At 45.3% G+C, this 24363-nt stretch overlaps 2 protein-coding genes across 4 annotated transcripts; one reads left to right on the top strand and one right to left on the bottom strand.

Moving 5' to 3' along the window:
* Positions 1–1095: 1095 nt before the first annotated feature.
* On the top strand, positions 1096–16834 carry pgm2l1 (phosphoglucomutase 2-like 1). 3 transcript variants are annotated; one of them, XM_087851260.1, is made up of 14 exons: positions 1096–1481; positions 4301–4468; positions 4546–4652; positions 5527–5611; positions 6870–6953; positions 7051–7247; positions 9496–9685; positions 9763–9860; positions 9944–10124; positions 10199–10292; positions 10564–10693; positions 11829–12018; positions 12094–12268; positions 15861–16834. In XM_087851260.1, the coding sequence occupies exons 1-14, from the start codon at positions 1371–1373 to the stop codon at positions 15944–15946; spliced, it is 1896 nt and encodes a 631-aa protein (XP_087707386.1). In that variant the 5' UTR covers positions 1096–1370; the 3' UTR covers positions 15947–16834. The 3 variants fall into 3 exon arrangements, with proteins under 3 accessions (XP_087707386.1, XP_087707388.1, XP_087707387.1); XM_087851262.1 differs by having other exon boundaries at positions 4260–4468; XM_087851261.1 differs by having other exon boundaries at positions 1097–1481; positions 12094–12227.
* Positions 16835–21791: 4957 nt separating this feature from the next.
* LOC102779916 (olfactory receptor 1-like) lies at positions 21792–22727 on the bottom strand. Its single transcript, XM_035916565.2, has one exon. It carries the CDS (start codon positions 22725–22727, stop codon positions 21792–21794), a length of 936 nt encoding a protein of 311 aa, XP_035772458.2.
* Positions 22728–24363: the final 1636 nt, after the last annotated feature.

Genomic DNA, 24363 nt, shown 5'->3' with positions numbered 1-24363 from the left:
TGTATTATTTTAGGGTCTTTACTGTACTTTATAAGAACAGTAAAGACGACTGTTTGGTGCTATATGAATTAAGTTGAATGAAATTATTAGAAACTTTTGTCATGTTTAATATGAACATCCACTTCAGGAAAATGACATGTATAATGGGAAATAAGAAAAAGCAAACGTCCATTTTGCAAAACACATACACATACAGTTTTCATTTCATTTAACAAATTGACTTTTGTACTGTTCAGGTTTCCCCATTCTTCTCTTAACTTGAAATTTCTAAAGTATGGTGCCTCGTTTGGTAAAATTGGAAAGCAACTTTGATGCTGTTGCACAGCACATCACCAGGACTGAACGGCCAGCCATGCAGGATCTTTATAGGCAGCGCTGCATGAGGAAGACGCAGCGGATCTCTGATCCCAGCCACCCCAGTCATAGACTTTTCACACTCCTGCCGTCCAGCAGGCAGTTCAGGAGCATTCAGACCCGCACTAGCAGGCACAGAGACAGTTTTCACCCAAAAGCCATCAGACTGCTGACATTCCATACACACTCACTACCATCACAGGACTCTGCACACTTCAACAAATGCCACTTAAATGCTCATTGCACAACCTGTAAATACCAACTTGTCTTAAATTCTCTAATATTTAATACTTTTTTCTCTCCTTTGCATTATTATTATTATTATTCTTGTTAATTTCTGTTAGTTTCTTCTTAATATAACTGCACACTCTCTATATGCTCATGTAAAGCTGAGCAGCACAAGCCAAAGAATTTCATTATGGATAAATGTGGCTACACTGTTTATCTGTACATGACAATGAAACTTGAACTTGTTCTACAATTATTGCTCATAAAGCTGGCGTCAGGTGGGCAAAAATGTACCGGAAATTAGTTGGAAATTAATTTTTACCTTGAATTTTAAACCGTTTTTCTAAACCCCAGAGCATATTAATCATATCAGAGAATGCTGTGAAATATTTAAAGAACAACATGGACACTAACAAATGAAAACAAAGGTTTTGTTCTTTTGTGCCGCTTCATGTGAAGCTTTTATTTTATTAACTAGCCGGAAATGAGGAGCCCTGCCTCTGCCGGTCTCTGTGAACTTCCGTGTAACTTAAGTAAGAAAGAAAATTCTGGGCTTTCGCCCAGCTTCTGTCGGCCTCCAGCGGTGATCTGGCGTTATTGTCGCTAACGTTTGGCCTCGGTGTGGGAAATTATACACGACTCCGGAGAGAGCTCAGCCGCACCAGCCATAACAGGCAGGCGGTGTGTGTGAGAAGTCCGAGTCGGAGGCGCTAGCCGCCGGGGAGCTAATAGCCTCCAACAGCGGGCAGACAGATGGCCGTGTGGCTCTTTGAGCGTTAGCTGTCAGCATGGAGGACGACAACGGACTCGACGGAGACCTGAACGCCAACGTCAGGTGTCAGAGGACCGGCGACCCGAAGCTTGACAAGGCGGTGCAGCACTGGTTAGCCTGGGACAGGGTGAGTCTGTGCCCGTTAGTCAGAAAGCCAAGCCGGGTGTAAGCGGGGAGCGCTGCACCAGACTTCGCTGACAAATCCGTCGATTAAAATATCACCACTTTTGGGCAGGGACATGTCACAGAAACATGTTTATGAGTTATGTTTTATAGATCATTGTAGTTGTGTGGAGAAATCGGCATACAAACTGATCCATGAAGCAGCACTGTTTGCCATTAAACATAAACTTCATACAGCCTGAAGACGGGAAGCCGGTGTTGCAGCAGGTCTGAACTATAACAGTCATTTTAAGACTTTAGGTTGAAACTGTGAGCCGAATGAACAAGTAGAATGAGCTAGCCCCCCAAAAATCCAGTAAGACGTATTTCCTTCTTGAAATATTTTCCGAAACAATAAAGTAAAATGATCCGTTTTTAAAGGGGAGTTGTGGTGGCGGGAAGCGAGTCTGTCTCCGGGTCAGAGGGTGTGTGGTGGCCGCAGTGCGGAGCTGCAGGTCGGCTGGCAGGAGCACCGCGGCTGCTCGGGGCGTGATGGAGATTACCTTTGTGGGTTACCGGAAGATTAACCGGCAGCGTGACTCAGCAGATTCAGAAAGGCCTTTCCGGTCAATAAACATTCATCCATAAGTGAATATTGATCCTTTACTCATCTTTATTCAGGAAGCAAGTCACTGTGAGCTGCTGGATGATGCTCAGATCCAAACACATTTTAAAGCCAACATGTTTTACAACCATTTTAACTTTAAATGCAAATGAAAAATAAGCTTCGTGCCACCTCCTCATCCATATGTGGTCACTTCTGGCCCCCAAACCAGCATGGTGGGACCAGATTCATTAAAATGTGAAACCAGAAGGTGACCCCAGGTGGGGTCCATCCTTTTTGTACAGTTTTGGAAGACTCAGCCATTTATGACATCTAGCAGGTAATTATTGTTGTAATGTGCACAGTGAGAAAAACCCGGGTGTGTGATGATGGCTGCGCTGTAGCTTCAGCTCTGACACCATGACCATCCGTGTAGGTTCTTTACATGAAGCTGTTTGTTTCAGTTTTCTTTAATCTTAGACTCTTATTGTGGGTCAATCTTGTGTATGCGTCAGCAGCAACATATACAATCAGAGGACCTGGGATCGATCCCTGAGGAACTCCATCTCCTGTGGTGAACAGTCAGACGAGTTTAGGTTTTGGATGCTGGCTGAGGATTTGGATCTGGGAATAGGTCACCATGGGTCACTGGTTCAGGCCGCTGTAGCAGAGTCCCGTCTGCAGAAGGCAGAGCGAGGACTTCTCTAAAACACCTCAGCACCTCGCTGGTTCATCCTGTTGCAGAACAAAGACGTGGTGCAACGTTGTGCAAGAACTACAACTGTTTGTGAGCAAGACCTGCCTGTGCTCGTTATTGCTAATGTCTCGCTTCAGAAAGGTCAAAGGTTAATCCCAGCCACACCATTTTATCCTTGCTGTTTGAAGCTTTGGCCATGTTCAAGAAGAAACCCGGAGCTACGCTGCTTGGCAGGAGACCAGAGGAAGTCCACTGTGACAGTGTTTCAGACTGGACTGGGTTTGAACCCCCCCTCGCCCCCCAGTGTCGCCCTCCCAGTGTTCAGAGCTGTGTGGTCTGTAAAGGTCACGGCTGCCTTGAACTGCGCTTTAAATGTCAGCAGCCGGGAAAAGATTCCCACTCGCTGTTTGGACTCTATCTTTATCCTGTGTGACATGAATGAGGTCCGTCCTTCGGCCTCTCGGAGCATCAGCTGCACATCAGCCGATGCTCCGAGGCCCGTGAGCCTGCAGGGACGCCTTCGCTCAGAGTGCGTCCTCATGAAGACAGGAAGTGAGCACCCCACCACAGAGTACAGCAAACATGCACCGGGTACCTTTTCTAAATGTGATATTTTATCACCCACAGAGTGTGACCTCAGGTGATAATCTTAATCTCATTTAATGTTTTTAATGAAACCTCTGTGAAGGTTCAGCTTCCTGTGTTTGTGCCTGTCAGAGGCCTGCAGTCATCGTCCTCTCTGCACATTTCCAGCAGGCCACAGATGCAATAATCTGTGATCCACGTGTCACAGCGGAGGGTCAGGAAGGATTCGGCCTTCATCAGCCTGTTAGAGCGTTTAACCGTCTCACGGACTTCCTGCTCTGTACAAATAAATATCTGCACTGAAGGTTTCCTCACACCTCACAGGTTCCTGAGGCGTTCCCACGCTCAGCTTCACAGTATGCTTCAGGTCCAAGACTGAACGCCCTCCACCCTCTGAGGGACGTGACCTCAAATGGGTTGTCATATCTCTCTTCGACATGTTTAAGTGACGATACGAGGGCCAGGGCCGCCTGTCCGTGACGTGTCCACCTACGGCACCATGCAGCTGTAAGAAGTTGAGTCCAGAGTTTTCAGGCTGCCGAGGTCAGTCTGTTCTAAGAGCTTTGATTAAAGAGCAAGGCTGAAAAACAGCAGACAGTGCAGCGTGAGAACGTTTCCTGGTGTCAGCGGTGGGCTTAACGAGGCCCACGAGACGTCCTTACTCCTGTGTGTCTGTGAGCACACTGCACGTGCTCAGTCTGTGAGGCGAGGCCGAGCAGGCGAAGGCTTTGGACAAGTGTGTTTATGAAGGGGCAGCTCACCTGAGCCAGGTGATGTGACCGTGTTCACCTGGACTTCCACAGGTGTTGATGACGGCCGTGCAGTTTAGTTTGAATGCTTAGAGAAGCATGAGGTGTGTGTGTGTGTGTGAGGTGTGAGAGTTGCTGTGAGTTGAGGGTGTGGTTTTACCTACGCAGGTGTGGTCAGAGGTGTGATGGTTTTCCATGCTGTGCTGCAGAACCAGCGGACCCGGGCTCAGGTGGAGTCTCTGGTGGGGGCGGGACGTGTCGATGACCTGAGGCGGAGACTCTGCAGCAGGATGAGTTTCGGCACTGCCGGGCTTAGAGCGCCGATGGGAGCGGGATTCAACCGGATCAATGACCTCACCGTCATCCAGTCCACACAGGTGAGAGAGAGGGAGGAAACATGGCCGGCTCAGGTGGGCCGATGTCTGACCCGAGCCACTTCCTGTTTCCTTTGCAGGGCCTGTACTCCTACCTGTGCAGGTGTTTTGCAGACTTCAGCAGCAGAGGCGTCGTGGTGGGCTTCGACACCAGAGGACAGGAGGAGAGCGGCTGCAGCAGCCACAGGTGGCACACAGACACACACACAGACACACATGCGCTGACGACCCAGTCCCACCAGTCCAAGGATGTCCCTCGACACAGATGACCGTCACCACTGTGCAATATTTAATTTATGTGCTTTTATCTTTCAGGCATTTTTCTTTCAAATTCGTCATTATTTACTGAACTCTTCCACAGCAGCATTTTTAATTTCTCTTTGATATCTGGGCTGATTGGGACCTGATGAATGTAAAAACAAAGAATTACCTGATTTTTTTTTTTTTTACCTGATTTTTGTTTCTAAGAAAAATGAGATCCACATGTGAGGATATTTGTTTAAAATGTTGATAGAACAGTAGCCGTATAATGTCCTCGTTAGTGGATATCAGGCCCTTGTAGAGCAAAATTGAGTATTTTGGTCTAAATAACCCAAAATGTGATGTCCACATATGTGGACGCCAGGTCCTAGGAGGTTAAAGGTCAAACAGGTTTGACTCTGACTGCCTTTTACAAAATGAACGAGTGCAGATTTACCCCAGTCGGTCTAATGGAGGAGAGCGCCCTCTAGTGTTCACAGCAGGTATAGAGATGTTTAGACTGCACCACTTACCCAGCCAGCATTTCAAAGACGCCAGGTCCTAGGAGGTTAAAGAACATACATATTTATAAATGTTTTCAATGTTTTGTTTTCTTTGGATATTTTCTGACATAATTCCCTGATTTTAAAAACTGTAAAAATGTTAAAGAATCAGGTTTTAGTGTTGTTGTTTTTTATGGACAAACATCTGAGTTTATGAAGCAGAGTTCACTTTCAACCAACACTTTTAACCTGTGTGTGTCTGTGTGTGTGTCTGTGTGTGTGTGTGTGTCTGTGTCTGTCTGTGTGTGTGTGTCTCAGGCTGGCGAAGCTGACGGCTGCTGTGCTGCTGAGCAGAGACGTCCCTGTGCATCTCTTCTCCTCCTTCATCCCCACGCCGTACGTGGTGAGGAAACATTAACGCATCACTTCCTGCATGCAGCCGGCTGCTCGCTGTGATTAGGGATGGGTATCGAAAACCGGTTTTTGTTGAGAACCGGTTCCCACTGTTTCAATTCCTTGGAATTGTTTGCCATTTTTGCAAACGATTCCCTTATCGATTCCAGTCGCCCCGAATGACGTCACCACGTTGCGGAGCGTCATTTACCTGGCAGGAAACACGGCGCCTAAGCGGCTCAAACGCTCAAAAGTTTGGTTTTACTTTACGAGAACGGATGACAACAGGGCAACTTGCAATACTTGCAAAGTAGATATTTCATTTAAGGAAGGAAACACTACGAATATGCAAAAGCATTTGCTCACAAAACACGATGACCTTAAATGAATGTCGTGTTTTTAATTCCGCTCCGGACTCGTGAATCTCAACCCAGCAGCAGCGGTAACGTTTGCACGTCCTCTCCCGTTAATGCGGCAGGTAAATAATCAACAACAGTGCATATTATGTTAGCGCGATCTGCCTCATTACAAAACCTGCCATTACTGTGCATTTAGGTGACCATGATGAGAGAGACAGAGTCTGGCTCAGATGCTGGCAGTTCTCGCTGCAGTCTACCGTTAGCGTCTCCTTTCAGGCAGGATAGACGAATGTCACCGAGCAGTGACTCAGTTTGTGGTCAAAGGCTTGCAGCCGTTTGCCACAGCAGATGATTTTCAGTAAGTGAATGTGTTTAATTGTAGGCAGGGACATTACTGGATATTCTTGTGTAATTGCTACAGAATAATTTATGTTATACTTTGTTATTGCTACAGAAGAATATTTATTTTATTATTTTACATTTACTTTTTTTTTCCTGGGGACCCTGTGACACCCCATTGAAGAGCCGCAGGCTGTGGATCTCTGAAGATCTCACTGTTGGGTTTGTAAGGCCATGTTACTCCTAAATTTCTCTCTTGTTCAAAGAGAAGATATAAAACAAAGTTCTGAGCTAATCGACCTTAGTGTTCTCCTTTTTAAACAGAATCGATAAAGAATCAAAACTGGAATTGGAATCGTGAAAATCTTATCAATACCCATCCCTAACTGTGACCTCACTAATCTTCATGCTGTCACGTTTTCCGGGCTGTAATGAATGAGCCGACCTCATCGGCGCCAGCAGCAGCCTGATAGCTGATGGTGTCACAGATATTTAAACACTTATTAAACCGAACGTTCGCTGAAGGATGAAGCAGTGTCACACTGAGCGCGCTCTGTTCTCCTTTGGCAGCCTTACGCTGTGAAGAAGCTGGGCGCTGCAGCTGGAGTGATGATCACAGCGTCACACAATCCAAAAGAAGACAACGGATACAAGGTCAGTAAGGGCACGTTCGCAGCTGTGCCTCAAATGGGAAGTAAAAGTTAGGAAGCTCTGCTGCAGACTGAGCTGGGTGCATGTATGCCCCCTGCAGGTGTACTGGTGTAACGGCGCCCAGATCACCTTGCCTCACGACAAAGAGATCCTGCGATGTATAGAGGAGCAGCTGGAGCCCTGGAGCGCCTCCTGCTGGGACGTAGGGCTGGTGGATCGCTGCTCCCTGAGGACCGACCCCCTGACCCAGATCAACAGCTGCTACATGGATGAGCTCGCCTCCCTCTGCTTCCACAGGTAAGCCCACCTGTTCCTCCTCTCGGTGCACTCCACAGGGACGCTGATGGCTCTTCTACAGCACGTTTTCGATGCCTCAGTGATTTCTGTCCAACTCATACTCTGATTCATAGCATCACACAGGGCTCGCAAAATTTCAAAATTCCTGGTAGCCCTTCAGGCAGGGACTCTTCAGTTTTTGGTAGTCCAAAATAAATTTAAGTAGCCCGAATAAAAAAGAGAGCAATTTTTTGATTGATGTTTTTTTTTCCTGTTTTGAAACAAAACATTAATCAAAAAATTGTTGAAACGCAAATTACAACATTGTATAAAAATTACAATCATCAACTCAAATACTTGGTTCTAATTGAACAGAAATTTCTATGAACTTGTAGGAACTGTAGAACATGAATCAGTCTGTGAATCTGAAATTTCCACTGAAGTCACTGGTGAGAGGCAAGTGGAACCAAGATCGAGGCCATTTGCTTTTTGAAGTTTGCAAAGACTGCTAAATTGTGCCAGTGGTAGTTCACTCTTTGCAACATAGTAGCTGTTCTAAACAGATTTTTCAGGTTTATTTTTAGTTTGTTATTTGCAATTGGTGTTTGTTCTGGGAAAGATATTGCAGACTGAGCAATAATGCATTTCTTGCATTTCTCATGGGTTCTAATGGGGGCCTTTCTTAAAATGACTGGTCCCAGTAACAAAGGCGCTTGTCGACTCAGAAATCGAGGGAAAACCAACAACACACCCGGCAGAACATTATGTTATTTACACGGGTGCACATAAGTGGTCCGCATGTGCGCATTCGCTGACCAAATAAAAGACGCGCACCAGATAAGAAATGCAATGCGCGTTTGCGTCCATATAAAAGGCTGTTTTTGTCCGCTAGAGTGGGATTTTCACGGCACATTCTGCACCACATCTCTGTGCGTTCATCATTTGTTTGAAGCCAGCTCACCTCCTGCAACCACTTTTCCGAGAATACGCGCTTCTTCTGTGGTTCAGACTCCTGACATTTCTTTGGAGGTGGAGGAACATCACAGTAATTGCTTAAAGGAGCTTCTTCGACATCTTTAAGAGTTCTAAACAAATGTCTGTCCTCCTCCAGAAAATCTTATGAACGCAAACACGCGTTGCAACTTCTTATCTTTTTTATTTTGACAGTGAATGCGCACCTGCGGACCACTTATGTGCAGCCCTGGTTATTTAGCTCGTCATATTGCAGCCACAGAATTTCTTTTGTCCATGAAACCATAAAGCTGCACTTTCTTTTTGCCTTATATCCTGCTGCTTTTACACAGGCACTAACATAACGCTCAGCGATTCTCTGCACGATCAACCTCTCACATGTTTAAGCTGCGGGAGATTTCACTTGTCATGTTTGCATAGTAAGCTAACGATTGATAAGACGATGTCAGAGGAATTGGTGCACAAATTATCATCACTCACCAATCAGTGCTGTCGCTCTCTATACACAGTTCACGCGATTGCAAAGTGAAAAAAAAACAAGCGTAAATTCAAACGCGATTTCAGTATGTCACATATTGACAGTGGCTCACCGATGCCAATGACATAATTACCCAGCTACATTTCCGAAAGAATGCAAAAGCATTGACATATATTTTTCCTTCCTATGATAGCCCAACGGGCAGGGCAGAGATAGATTTTGGTAGCCCGACTGGAAAAATCGCTAGCCCCGGGACGTCGGGCTAGCGATTTTGCGAGCCCTGCCACAGAGAAACCTGGGGTTAGTATGTTGCCTAAGGGCATTTGGGCATCAGGGATTGTACCACCAACCTTCTGATTAGTAGATGCCTGCTCGTGTGAACAGTCATTTAGTTTCCTCATTTTCACAGCCTGTGTTGTTCTGCTGATGTCAGCTGTTTGCCAGCAGTGATTGAGTGAAAACGCAGGACGCTGTTTCTGAGCGCGAGGTTTCAGCGTGATGAGTTCAGGTGTTTCATGAGTCTGCAGTTCGTCAGACCACCTGCTGTTTGCACTGCTGAGCGTTTACAGCGGAAACGATCATTTCTTTCAGGTTTAAGTGTAAAATCAGTGACGCTATCGTTGGCGTTGTTGGCTTGGACGTGGTGATGTCACAGTGAGGTGGTCGGACCTGCTCTTTTATGTTTCACGGCGTGATTGTTAAGAGTGACACGTTCCCCTGATGTTCTGCCAGGATGTGAACTATAAGGACGTCAGAAAATGTTGAACTTTGACCTTTAAAATGACCCCGAGCACCAACATGTTTCCTGATGCGTCTCAGGGACCTGAACAGCAGCTCCCCGCTGAAGTTCGTCCACTCCTCCTTCCACGGCGTCGGCCACGCCTTCGTGCAGCAGGCCTTCCAGGTGTTCGGCTTCCCTCCACCGATCGCCGTCCCGGAGCAGAAAGACCCCGACCCCAACTTCTCCTCGGTGCGCTGCCCCAACCCCGAGGAGGGAGAGTCCGTGCTGGTGGGTCGGGTTCCCGTCTCGTTCGCTCACAAATGACCGAATCCTGTCGTTCGCTCATCCGATGTCTTGTTTTCCAGGAACTTTCTCTCCTTCTGGCAGAGCGGGAAAACGCCCGCGTCGTCCTGGCGACGGATCCTGATGCTGACCGGCTGGCTGTAGCAGAGAAGTCTGACGGGTATGTTTGCTCAAAGGCACTTCAGAGCTGAAAGTATTTGGCAGCGCTGCAGGTTCACCTGGTCTAGTTTACCTGTGTTTCAGGTGTGGCTGGAAGGTGTTTACAGGTAACGAGCTGGCGGCCCTGCTGGGCTGGTGGATGTTCTTCACGTGGAAGGAGAACCACTCTGAACCGGCAGACGCTCGGAGCATTTGCATGTTGGCGACCACGGTGTCCTCGAAGATCCTGCAGGCCTTCGCTCGCGTCGAGGGGTTCCACTTTGAGGTCAGGCGCTCGAGCATTAGCGAGCACACCAGTGTCTGGAAGTAAGACGATGATGGTTCCTCTGTGTTCAACAGGAAACTCTGCCGGGCTTCAAATGGGTCGGGAACAGAATCCACGAGCTGTCCCAAACAGGAAGCAGAGTCATCTTTTCCTTCGAGGAGTCCATCGGTAACTAAGTTCGCTGTGACGTTTGGCGTGGAAACTGAACAGTTAGCAGTGTTTCCTGTCTGATTTAAATTTAAAGTATCTGATTACACAGCAGTGGGGAGTAGACTTCATCACAGTTTAAGGATAATACACCCACTGTGATCATCTTCAGTGCCCTGCACCAACAGAGCAGCTCCCTGTGTTGCTGCACAGTCCTTTACAGTATAAAGGCCCTTTGATGGTTGTTTGATTATTGGAAGGGAAACTGTCAGGTGTCCCTTCATCTCTTCAGGGTTCCTCTGTGGGGACGCAGTCCTGGATAAGGACGGCGTGAGCTCGGCGGCGGTCGTGGCTGAAATGGCCGCTTACCTTCACAACAAGCACCTAAGTCTGAGCCAACAGCTGCACAACATCTACCAGACGTAAGACTGCAGGGCATCGCTCTAACATCACGATCACAGCTTGTCATTTAATGTCGAGCTGTGTGACGTTTACTGACCTGCTTCAAGTGAAAAAGATTCTTTATTGCGTGTCCCTGAATGCCCACGCACAGTTTGGTCCACACACACACCAAATCAATTCAATTTTATTTACACAGCGCCAAATCACAACAGTCGCCTCAAGGCGCTTCATATAAGGTCGACCCTACAATAACACATGCAGAGAAAAGCCCAACAATCATATGACCCCCTATGAGCAGCACTTTGGCGACAGTGGGAAGGAAAAACTCCCTTTTAACAGGAAGAAACCTCCAGCAGAACCAGGCTCAGGGAGGGGCGGGGCCATCTGCTGTGATTGGTTGGGGTGAGAGAAGGAAGACAGGATAAAGACATGCTGTGGAAGAGAGACAGAGGTTAATAACAGATATGATTCAATGCAGAGAGGTCTATTAACACATAGTGAGTGAGAAAGGTGACTGGAAAGGAAAAACTCAATGCATCATGGGAATCCCCCGGCAGCCTACGTCTATTGCAGCATAACTAAGGGAGGATTCAGGGTCACCTGGTCCAGCCCTAACTATATGCTTTAGTAAAAAGGAAAGTTTGAAGCCTCATCTTGAAAGTAGAGATAGTGTCTGTCTCCTGAATCCAAACTGGAAGCTGGTTCCACAGAAGAGGGGCCTGAAAACTGAAGGCTCTGCCTCCCATTCTACTTTTAAATACTCTAGGAACAACAAGTAGGCCTGCAGAGCGAGAGCGAAGTGCTCTAATAGGGTGATATGGTACTACAAGGTCATTAAGATAAGATGGGGCCTGATTATTTAAGACCTTGTATGTGAGGAGCAGGATTTTGAATTCTGGATTTAACAGGGAGTGTACAGCCAATCAGGATGCAGAACACAATGTGCTGTAAAAAACAAACAAAGAAAGAAAGAAAGCAAAATTGCAAAACAAAAAATCCGCAACAGCGAGCTCATGAAAGGTGAACCGCGTTATAGCAAGGGACAACTATCATCCTTTGAAAAACATCTCAACAAAACTTCTACTGAAACTACATTGGACAGAAAAATGTGCTCTTATTTTGACAGTCATCCTCAGTGTGACTTCCTGTCTGTAGGTACGGCTATCACGTGTCTAAAACCTCCTACGTCGTCTGTAACGACCCTCCCACCATCCAGAGGATCTTCGGCCGCATCAGAAACTTTGACGGCAGCGGCTCGTACCCGAAGACGTGCGGCGGCGTCCAGATCGTTCACGTCAGAGACGTTACCACGGGATACGACAGCAGTCAGCCAGACCTCAGATCTGTGAGATGCCGTTTTGTTCTTCCTCGAGTTCCTCCTGTTCAGTTCAGGTGTGTTCAGGTGTGTTCTCCCGTGCAGGTTCTTCCCGTGTCCAGGAGCGGTCATATGATCACCTTCACCCTGCAGAACGGCGTCGTGGCCACGCTGAGGACAAGCGGCACCGAACCGAAGATCAAGTACTACACAGAGTTCTGCGCGGTGCCAGGGCAGAGGTCGGCTCCTCACTTCTGTTTGTCTGTGATGGAGATGAAATGTTAGTGCCGGCTCTAGACGGACTTTTTGCCGCGGTTGCCATGGTGCGCAGTGCAAAAACAGTTGGGCGCACCCAAATGCTCAACCGCATCGCTGAACACCACAGTTTTACATGTGTAGGGGGGAAACTGCTGTCCATACAGACACTATTGATTTGTAAATGATCAACTAACAATCTTGTCAACACAAAGTTCTTTATTTGGAGCTCAGTTCTACAAGAAACACTCGTGACTGAAAAAGTGCTGAAAGTGCTTCGACACTCTTTGGCACTTCTGCTCACGCGGGCTGAGTATCATCACTGATTTCTATAATTCATTCGACTCGATTCAATTTTGCCTCAAACAGTCAGAAATATTATAATTCTGATCATTTATCAGCACTGATACATGTGAGACTTCATCAGAGGTGTGAGCATCACAGCCGAGGCCTTTGTGTCAAAGTAACTGAGGATCAAACAGAAAAACATGAAGCAGGTTTTCTTGGCCTTCTGAAATTTTCCATAATTTTAAAAAGTATAAATTTCTTCAGTATCTAACAGCAGAAATCAGGCTTTCTTGTCCGAGGTCATTTAAGTATAAAAAACAACAAACAAAAATTAAAACCACAGCGCTGTAAACAACAGACTGGTGGGTGATAAGCGAATGAATAATGAGATTTGAGACGGGGAAACTGTTCCTGAGGTACAGAGAGAGAGAGAGAGCTGTGCAGGAAGTGTGATTTTTATCGTGGAAGCAAAACCGTAAAAGTCAGAGTGAATTCATGACGATGTTTATCAAATGTGAAGTGTAGTTTGGATCTTCTTTTGCTGCTGGTTCAGTGAATTTTGGTTGTTGAGAGATAAAACCTGAAGAGTCCAGCTCAAAAAAAAGGTAAATACAAAGCACGGACTCGCCGACGCATCAGTGAGCTGTCGGCTCGTCCACCTGCACACACGGACTACAGGAATATCTGGACCACGACCAATCAGAGAGGTCCCGCCCCTGACTATCTCTGATTGGTTTAGACCACGATATAACGCGTGTCTGTTGTTGACCACTCGAACAGCTGGTCGCACCGGGACCAAGGATTTTTTTTATTTTTTTTTAGTCGCACCATTGAAAAATTGGTCACACTCTAGAGCAACAAGTCAGACGTGTGTACACAAACGCACATACAAGCAGGTAAAATACACAAACTAACAATGCAAAAACGACTGCAACATTAAACACATTGGCTTTATGTAACAGGAGCAGATCCTTTTCCTTCCTACAAACACAAACTTGCATTTATGGATGTGACATTTGGCAAACAGCAAAATCAAGCGGAGTGAAACGCCTCGTCCTAGCTAAAGTCGGGACAAGCAAGTAACACTTTGTGTAGAAAAGTACAAAGTCGAGCCAGAAATAAAGCTAAGCTGTGCTGTATACCTGTGTCTGTACCACACTCGTACGTTTTAGGAAGTTTTCACAGGATTAAAAACCTGTAAATTAATTCAAAAGAGACTTCCTTCATTTGTTTGACATTTAAAAAAAAAATGTTTCCCCGACAAAATGACTCGAGTAAGAGCTGAAAGGAGTAAAGGCGATCAGGCTGCCTGGTAGGAGTGACCTAAGTGTGTGAGGTGAAACTAAACTGACCTAAAGGAGAATCTTTCGGGGGGGGGGGGGGGGTAAATAAACCATCATTGTTAAAAAGCTCACTTACAAGGAGAATACATTAGCTGTGTCCAAATTCATGGACTGCATCCTCCTGAGGACCCAGCCTTCTGATTAGTGTCACCGCTGTGTGGGTGGAGTTTAATAAACTCGGCCGTCTGCTCCTTGCCATCTAAAATATAACAGGACACTGGCGTAAATTCTCGACCGTGTCATGCTTCTGTTTAATCAGTTTTCTGTTTGACGTTTATTCAGCTGTGTGAAAACTAGAACTTTAATCTCAGCCAAACAGATTTACTCAGGAACAAATCAAACAGTGAAAAAAGCCAAACAATAACATTTTTAGGTTGTCTAAGTGACTTATATATTACGTTTAACCAGAGTAGCGAAAATGATGTGCCGGGAGTTGTGCCGTTCTCGGCGGCTTCAGTGACCCTTGAGCTCCCGGCTAGCTATCGAGCTGGTGGGTAGCAGACGTCTCCGAAAACGTCGAAGCACTTTTGCAAATATGCGATATCTTGATAAACGAGCAGATATTTGATGTTTACACAGCTACTTTCTCGCCTGAAAATATGTCAAAAGTTTATTTTGTGACCCAGAAAGATTAGTATGAGTAATTTTAAAACTTAGTAGCGACCGCCATTATTGGAAACTGGAGTTTGGCTCGGCCGCGCTATGAATTCTGGGATATGGTAGGCCATGAAGGACACACCCGACCCATCCTTCAAATTCGGGGGAAAGGAGGACGCATTTGTTGGCTGCATTCGGAGGAGTCTACGAATTTGGACAGTTTCGGCGCGTCGTTGTGACGTAATCGGCCTACAAATGCGTCCTCAGGAGGAAGCAGCCCATGAATTTGGACGCCCCCTTTATTAAACCAGAGACGAATTCTCGTACAGTTGCTCCAAATATAACATGTTTGTAGATCAGAGGCCACGCCTCCAACCTCAGAGAGCTTCACTGGGACTTTGTGAATATTGTAACTCCAGGCCACCTCAACAGAGCAGATGAGATGAGATGAAATCCCAGATGGACGTAGGATTTTTAAGACGCTTTTTGGTCCAGTTAATGTTGAAAGTATTATTCAAAGAGCTGAAATCAATAGCTGTTGACAACAACAGATCTGTGGATGTGATGAGCTTCATTCTCCACAGGAACAGAGCTATCACCAAGACTGAGCAGCACAAACGAGACCCTCAGCCCCCCTCACTCAGCTGTTAGGAACATTTTGGGTTTTATATGGAATAAGATTTAAATTCAAAGTGCTCAAATGTCCTGTCCATGTGTATTCCTACACAAGTTACAGTTTTTCCCTGGAAGACCAGAAACGCAGGTCACAGCACACTCGTTCACCGGTAAAAATTGTTGAGATTAAGTCCTGTCCTGGAGGAAGCCGGCATGGCGCCAGTCGCACTTCCACAGCATGTCTTTTCTCCCGCCCTCTCTGAGCCGGAGGTTTCTTCCTGTTAAAAGCAAGTTTTCCCTTCCCACTGTCGTCACAGGGCTTGGTCGTAGGGGGTCATTTGATTGTTGGGTTTTTCTCTGTATGTGTTATTTTGGGCTCTACCTTACGATATGAAGCGCCTTGAGGCGACTGTTGCTGTGATTTGGTGCTTTATAATTACCACTGATCTGGATTGTGGTCTGCCAGCTGACTGATGGAGCTTTCTTTCCCTGCAGTGCTGATGCCTTCGGCTGATCTGTGAGCTCAATAACTGTGCTGCTAACAGCAGTTTCAGACGTTTCAGAGAAACGTGCACCACGAGAAAGTTTGATAGAACTGCGACGTTTGTAGTTCTGACACGTTTGTTTAAAAAAGCACCAAATTTATTTAGAGCATACAGGATAAAGTCCAAGAATAACCTACGTCAGGTCCTAATGGCACTCTAACAAACTTCATGTGTGACCTCATGATGTGTGGGCGGGGCCTCTGTGACATCATCACCCTCTGTGTTGCAGCGAGGTGTCCACCCTGGAGGAGGAGCTCAGGAAGGTCACCGCTGCCCTGGTGGATGAGTTCCTGGAGCCCGAGAAGAACAACCTGATTCGCCGCCTGGTGTAGCACCGCCTGCTCGTACCTGCTTACTGTTGATGACATCACATCCTGTCATGTGTGAATCAGAGCAGCAGCTGCCTCACGCTGGTGTTGGTGAACTATGAACCCTGAAGAGATTCAGCGAGCGAGTCTTCAGGTTCTTTCGTGTGATTGGCTGTGATGGAAGCTCCTTATGACAAACCTGACGTGGTGTTTGTGTGTGAGAAACATTTAAATCTTATTTTAAGATTCTCTTCATGTTCTGGCAACAAAGCAACACATTAATTTTCTTTAAAACAAAAAGTCTGACCAAAGGACAAAATGAAAACGATCAAAACTAAATATCGAAACAGGACACGAGCAGAGCTCAGCAGCAGTGCATTCTGGGAGTTGGCTCTGAATATTCTTTTTGTTGTTGTTGGTGTTCAGCCATCTGTTCTTTTCAACCAAATTTAAATGAATAAAATCGGCAGGCAGGGCAATTAAATTATTTTATTTATTTTTGTGTAAAAATGCCAAATATTTGTTGTGACAGTAAAATCTGCTGTTTTTTATTTTTATCCAGTTCTTGATGTTTTATGTTAAACAGATCGTAGAAGCAGCTGTTGCTGATATTTATTTTAGATATTGGTGAGAAATAAAACAGAGCTGAGTTTGTTCTGATGTCACGTTGACTGTTCGTTGGCCTGAGGTAATTTATTTTTCTACTCAAGGAGATTAAAGATGTTTATGTGCGAGGAGGAGCTGCTGTTTCTGCTGTGGCGCATTCGGCTCCATGCAGATGCTTTTATTTTGTTAAAGAAATGGTTGACGACAGCGTGATGCCTCATCTGTGTATTACTGTCACAGCTTCTCGTACTGAAAATGAAATAAAAATACTCCTAATGTGGTTCTCTGATTACCTTCTCTCTCCAGCTCTGTTGAATTTGAGCCGTGAAGGATTAAACAGGATCCATGTTGATGTGATTTGGTTGGCAAGGAGACGTGAAGAGCACATGGACATCCTGATAATAATGAATTACAGTAGTCCAGCTTAGAAGTATTAAATGCATGAACTAGTTTTTTCATGGAGGACCACAAGAGCCACGCGCATCGAAATAAAGAATTCATTGCTTAAATAATGAATTTTAGAATAAGTTCTGCATTTGTAAATTCATTTTTGAATTCCACATTAAAGTGATTTTCAAATTGCTTTTAAAAATGGTGATTCCACTCCTCATTTCAAAATCCATTTCCCTTTCCTGTTTGCTCAAGGATTAACTTTTGGATTAGCTGTTGGATTAACAACTTCATTTTAAAAATCCTGCTGCTATGCAAATTAGCCACACCGTGGGATGTAAGGAGCTCTCTGATTGGTTGGACAGACACAGGCTGTCTGGCAGGATTTTTCTGCACAATCTGATATCGTCGTGTTGGTGTTGTTCCCAGATCATCATACTAAAGGTTGTTCCAGGATCAACATTGCAAGTGACCAATCAGAATGTTGTGATGTCATACTTTTGCGACTTCGGGAAAAACCGGCGTAAAACAAAAAACTGTACTTAAGCTGCGAGAAACCGCCTTTGTCCGCCGAGAAACCGCCTTTGTCCGCCGAGAAACCGCCTTTGTCCGCCAATCAACGAACCCTAACCCTGACCCTAACCCTAACCCTTTAATAAACGCTAAGCAGAATTGATATTGTCCTTGCAACATTGGAATTTCATAAATGCACGAATGGGTTGGTGCGCAAAAGAATAACGTCACAATAATGTGATTGGTCACTTGCAATGTTGAACCTGCAACAACATTTTCATGATGATCTGGGAACAACACCAACACGACGATATCAGATCATCCGATTTTTCTAGCTCATAGCTTTGCCCTGGTAGGAAGCATGTGCTCGTACAAAGGCCGTTCAGCCTCGGGATTTACACTTGGCTCGACATGGATATGTGAAGAATGAAGGGACCCTGCAGCGAAATGGAGAGCTCAACCTCTAACTGTGCGAAACCAGAGGAGAGACTGACCTGAGCTCCAAGGGCGTTGCAGAGTTCCTTCCAGAAACGTGATGTAAACTGCGGCCCCCTGTCTGAAACGACGTCGAAAAACGTGGTTAGTCAGGAGCCAGGCGGTCTCTAGTGCAGCGGGGAGCTTAGGGAGGGCGACTAAGTGAGCAGCTTTAGAGAAGCGATCGATAATGGTGAGAATGACTGAGTTACCAGACGAGGTGGGCAGACCAGTGATGAAATCAACAGCAATGTGTAACCAGGAGCGGCTTGAAGTCAGAGGCTGGAGGAGACCGAAAGATGGTTGATGGACATTTTTGTTTTGAGTGCAGGTTGGGCAGGCGGCAGTGTATTTGCGGACATCCTTAGCGAGAGATGGTCACCAAGCGAAGCGTTGAAGAAAGGTGATTGTGCGGTGGACCCCAGGGTGACAGGTGAACTTGGCAGTATGAGCCCAATGTAGCACTCGTGACCTTACTGACGAGGGCCCGTTCCGAGATCTGGTTCAGTCTGTTGAGCCTCTCTAATCGCCAACTCGATCTCCCAGGTCAGGGCCCCAATAACACACGTGGGAGGAAGAATGGGGGAGTCCTGAGCTGTGTCTTCGGAGGCGGTGAATTGGCGTGAGAGAGCATCGGGCTTGACATTACCGGAACCTGGTAAATCTGGTAAAGAATAGGGCCCACCTGGCTTGCCTGGCGTTGAGTTGTTTAGCTGACCGAATGTGCTCCAAGTTCTTGTGGTCAGTCCACGTCACAAATAGCTGGGCAGCACCCTCCAGCCAGTGATGCCACTCTTCCAGGGCGAGCTTGATGGCCAGTAGTTCTCAATCTCCCACGTCATAGTTTCTCTCTGCGGGGGAGAGGCGGTGAGACAAGTACATGGATGAAGCTTACCGCCTTGTTGCTGGGAGAGCACCGCCCCACTCCCGCATCTGTGGCGTCCACCTACACGATGAGCTGTTGGTTGAGGTTGTGTTGGACGAGGATGGGTGCCGAGGCAAAGCGTTCTTTCAGGTGAGTGAAGGCCTGTCGAGCAAGGTTATTATCGTTAACGAAAACTAACGAAATAACGAAAACTAGAAGTGAAAAAACATTTTCGTTAACGGAAATAAAAATAAAAACAAAAAAAGGAAAACTAACTAAAACTATAATGAGTGTTCACAAAACTAACTAAAATTAACTGAATTTATAGCAAAAATGTGTTTAGTTTTCATTGATGTGTGCGTGTCATACAATAGTCAAGGGTGAAAATGAAGTTTAGTTTCCAGATTTTTTTATTGCTGTGTCTCATTATGCCAGCAGGTGGCAGTACGTTAGTCGAGTTGTCTGTGTTGCTGCTCCGTCCACGCGCAGAATCATGTCAGGAAAAGTCGGGAGCCAGAGTCCAATTTGGGATTACTTTGAATATGACTGTGTTTTGGATAAAGCAAGTGTCTTGTAGTGGAAACAGACAAATTATGAGGGACATTTCTAAAGGGAAAAAAATCCCACAAACCTTAAAGTGCACTAGAAAAGCTCACAAAAGAAGGCTAACCTAGCTTACCTTGAGAAGGTAAGGGAGCACACTCAACCCTCATCCCCAGAAAACAGAAGCTAACCCCAGGCAAGGCAGCGTGATGCATCCCGAGACAACAGGACGGGGATATCTACACAACTGTGTGAGTCAATTGCCTTCAAAAAGTTTATCAGTTCACTTGAACCAAAATTACGAACACCCGGTGCTGCGAGAGTTAATAGTCTCATTGGGGCCAAGATATACGTTTTATAGTTGCCTGGTATCAATGGTTGTTCATCTGCCTTATTTATTTAAAGAACCCATAGGTGGGAATGTGAGTTGTCTGTCTCTGCGTGTTAGCCCTGCGACAGACAGGCGACCTGTCCAGGGTGCAGGGTATGGTAGCTGGAATAGCAACATACCCAAGGATAAGCAGAAGAGAATGACTGATATGATAAAACTGGGATTTTGTTACACTTAATTATTGCAAACGCAACTAAAACGATAACTGAAACTAATCAAAACTAAACTGAAACTAAGGATTTTCAAAAAAATAAAAACTAAACTAAACTAGCAAACAGTTGGTAAAAACTAATTAAAACTGATATAAAATTGAAAATCTGAAGTCAAAACTAAATAAAAATAAAAACTAATGAAAATTGCAAAACTATTAAAACCCTGCTGTCGAGTCAGTTCATCCCAGCAGAAAGGAACCTTGGGTAAAATGAGCCGATTCAGTGGCAAGGCATGTTTACTATAGTCGCAGATGAAACAGTGGTAGAAGTTTGCAAAACCCAGAAAACTTTGGAGTTGCCGCCATTGTTGGAAACTGGAGTTTGGCTGGGCCGCGCTATGAATTCTAGGATATGGTAGGCTACGAAGGACACACCCGACCCATCCTTCAAATTCGGGGAAATGGAGGACGCATTTGTCGGCTGCATTTGGAGGAGTCTACGAATTTGGACAGCCTTCGGCGCGTCGCTGTGACGTAATCGGTCTACAAATGCGGCCTCAGGAGGAAGCAGCCCATGAATTTGGACACGACCATGGAGAAAAACATGCCTAGTGCTCCCCGGACTCATGATACGGCCGGACCGTCATAAAACCATGTGACGTCATCACCGCAGCAAACAGTAAGAACAAAGTGGAACTTATCGGCAGACATTACCAGTGCACTTATAACTATGTGACTGAAATATAAGGAGACTTTCGGACATGAATTTTTCGTTAAATGGGGTGTTCGTCCACTTTATATGTATAGCCAATTATTAGAGATAGGTTGATCATATTTATGATCGAAGCATTAATTAATGGCAGGACTTCTTTGAGCAGTTTTGTAGGAATGGGGTCTAAAAGACACGTTGATGGTTTGGAGGAAGTAATTATTGAAGTTAACTCAGAAAGATCAATTGGAGAAAAAGAGTCTTAACAGAACTTAACATCAATGGTACTAAGAGTAGCTGTAGATAATATTACATCTGTGGGGTGATTATTGGTAATTTTTTCTCTAATGATAAAAATGTTATTTGTGAAGAAGTTCATGAAGTCATTACTAGTTAACGTTAAAGGGATGGTTGGCTCAACAGAGCTCTGACTGTTTGTCAGCCTGGCTACAGTGCTGAAGAGAAACCTAGGGTTGTTCTTATTTTCTTCAATCAGTGATGAATAGTAAGATGTTCTGGCTTTGTGGAGGGCTTTCTTATAAAGCAACAAACTATTTCTCCAGGCTAAATGATGATCCTCTAAATTTGTGACACGCCATTTCCTCTCCAGATTACGAGTCATCTGCTTTAGGGTACGTGTTTGAGAATTATACCACGGAGTCAGGTACTTCTGATTAGAGGCCTTAGTTTTCACTGGAGCTACAGTATCCAGAGTTAGTCTGTGTGGTATCACAGGACTGGATACTGAAGAGAAGTTGATGAGCAGCGTTCATACATAGGTGTCGCCGCCCTCTAGTGACGGCAGTATGAAGGGCAGCAGTGACACTAAAAGTGTGTGTGCTGCAGGGTGCCCACCGTGGCTGGGATGGTGCTTTTCATGTGGATTATGACTATCATTTCATAACATTTAAAGGTGGGAAGTAAGAAGGAGTTTTAGCATTTACTTGAATCTAACCAATCTTTACACAGATTCCTTTAAACAAATGAAAGGAACAGAGTGATAATTCTTTGACCCTTCGATCACAGCAAACTAAAACAATGAAACATAAACTTTAATTTAAAGTACTAAGAACCAAAAGTGACATTTTAGGGTTGGATTTTATTAGTTTTAACTGAATTCTATCCACATATTTTGGTTGACTTGAACAGAAGATTAGAAAATAACTTCATCTTCCTATGTTTTCTTCATGTTTGATTTCAATAACATGGCTTAGTTTTTCCTGAATGTCCCAGTCCGGTGGGTGAACCTGTGGAGCATCCTGGACCTGATCTGCTGCAGGTTCAAGCCATAGATGATGGGATTGACGAGGGGTGGGACCACCAGGAACTGAGCAGCTAATGCATTCTGCAGTGCCTTCATTGTACTGCCGCCACTGTAACGAGAGTACATGGTATCAAACATCAGTGAGGTGCTGAAGACCAGCAGTGTACTGAGGTGCGGCAGACACGTCTGCATGAATTTCCTGCGGTCGGCTTGAGATCTGACGGCAGCTCGTATCAGGTGGACGTACGACACCATGATTAGTGCAGTCTGTGACAGGTGTGAAAATATCAACATGAACGCATAGATATTGTTGAGGGTCGAGTCAGAGCATGACAGTTTGACCACCTCCCAGTTAGTGCAGAATATCTTGGGGATGTGGCGTCCGCAGAGCGGCAGCCTGGCGGTCAGGACGGCGCCCACGGCCGTTTCAAAAACTGAGAAGCACCAGGTGAGCATCAGAAGCTGGGTTACCTTCTGAGCTGTCATCAGCATCCGGTACTGCAGTGGTTTGCAGATGGCGATGTAGCGGTCATACGCCATGACAGTGAGACTGGTGAACTCAGAGAAAATATAACTATAAGTGACAAACATCTGACCCAAACAGGCCGCGTACGTGATGACATAAGAGTTGGTCAGAAGGTCATGAAGCAGCTTTGGGTAGAAACTCGAAGCTCCACAGATCTCATTAAAACAAAGGCTGCACAAGAAGATATAGATCGGCTCGTGGAGCGTTTTATCCAGGCTGATGGTGATGATGAGGGTCAGGTTTACAGACACGGTGAAGAGGTACGACATCAGAGCGAAGGCAAAGTAGATCTGACGGTTTGTGAGCGAGTCGTTCAGACCCTGAAGCACAAACACAATTTCAAAGTTATTCTCCATCCTGTAACGAGCTGCTAAAGGATCATCAACTCTTCATCATGTCAGAGTTTAAGCACAAGCTGCACTGAGTCTGTGTTCAGTTCAAAACTATTCTTTAAACAGAGTAACCATAGAAAACAAAACTCAATGAATCTAACAGTGAAGGATGGGAACTTGTTTCACTTCAGAAAGACTAAACAGAGTTCATGAGGAGCTCATCCTGTACAAACGTGAACCACAGTGACATAAAAGAGATCAACATTTAACCTCCGTTCTTCATGTTTTCTGACTTTCATTCAGATCTGCTTTAGACACTTAGAGAAGCTCTTAGATAAAGAAAAAAGCTCGACAAAGAGCAGACATAATCTCAGGGGCCACCTAACCATCAGGCATAGAAACTTAAAGCACATGAGGACCTAACATCAATTTTTAATGTTTTCTTTTTCTAATCAAACAAACAAAAAGATCCAGCTGAGGTGGAATACAAAATTATAATTTTAACATCTTCAGAAAAAACTTATTTAATTGCTGTGATTTCAAAGGAAGAAAAACTTTTAATCCTATGAGTAATTTATATACAAAGTTCTTTCTATTTCAACTGTCAGGTTGTAAAATGGAACTGCACACAGCATCTGTCTTTACCTCTCAACGTAAAAAGTCATGAATTAAGACAATCAACAGTAAACAGATGAGTTTCTTTAAACATCATAATCTTGCAGCAGGAGGAAAAGAAGCACTTTACATCTGTGCAATGAAGCTGGACTCAGCGACTCATTTAATAAACAGCAGAAACCGTCTGAGGCGCTGTCAGTCTGCTCTCACTGAGGCAGAATCTGTTACACCCTTAACTGTGAAACAGTCAAACAGAGTGAGTGAGAAAGACAACTTCAGGTCATCAGCACAGATTCCTCATCAACAAGAGCAAGTCAAATGACAGCAGCAGTCATCCTGCAAGAGGGACAACAAACATCAGCTTCACAGAGCAGTGTGAAGGTGTCTGTGATCCACACGGGAAGCTGCTCTTATACACCTGACAAAGGGACGGACAGGTGGAGAGAGAAATCTGCTGACGCCACGCCCTCCCCTCATGAACATGCCCAATAATAGAAAAACAGTATTGTTAAATTCTGGGCAGCCAACTGTTCAACTGGGGCCCAAAACCTTTTATAGTAAAAGTTAAGTATTTAGAGTTTATTCCTGCAGATTCCAGGAAGGAATCCGTATAAGATTACTAGCAACCACCACAACTGGCTTCATTAAATGTGGAGAAGTACTCTGATTCCCTCTCAAATGAAGGAACACCTTACCCTGTCTCTAAGGAAGAGGACAGCCCACAAGTTTCATCACCCGAACCCTGTTGTATGCCAACCCTGGCGGAAGGTACAACATAAATGCTACAGCAAGGGGGAGCCAGAATGCCATGTCAGGGGGAGATATCATCACCCCCACCCGAGATTGGGTACCAATCCCCAAGTGCGATAGGAGAAGGATCGTTGAGTGCGAGAGGAACTGACCTGAAAGATAGGATCATGGCCAAGCTTGAAACCTGGACCCCCCGTAGCCGGTTACCAAGATTACGTAAAGTAACCTCAGAAGGGTACGTGCTAGATGATGTTTTAATGCAGCACTACCTAGTTCAGAAGGAGGCTAGAGGCTA

The sequence above is a fragment of the Neolamprologus brichardi genome, chromosome 14, assembly GCF_056152115.1.
Source record: "Neolamprologus brichardi isolate AB-2024 chromosome 14, ASM5615211v1, whole genome shotgun sequence".
NCBI classification, from domain to species: domain Eukaryota; kingdom Metazoa; phylum Chordata; class Actinopteri; order Cichliformes; family Cichlidae; genus Neolamprologus; species Neolamprologus brichardi.
Note: the sequence above shows the minus strand (reverse complement) of the source record. Positions and strands in the feature narration are given on the sequence as shown.

Coding starts and splice junctions, on each gene's coding strand:
- pgm2l1 (XM_087851260.1), top strand. CDS start 1,371: ATGGAGGACGACAACGGACTCGACGGAGACCTGAACGCCAACGTCAGG. Junction 10,125..10,198: donor TCGAGGGGTTCCACTTTGAG/GTCAGGCGCTCG, acceptor TGTGTTCAACAG/GAAACTCTGCCGGGCTTCAA. Junction 10,293..10,563: donor TTCCTTCGAGGAGTCCATCG/GTAACTAAGTTC, acceptor TCATCTCTTCAG/GGTTCCTCTGTGGGGACGCA.
- LOC102779916 (XM_035916565.2), bottom strand. CDS start 22,727: ATGGAGAATAACTTTGAAATTGTGTTTGTGCTTCAGGGTCTGAACGAC.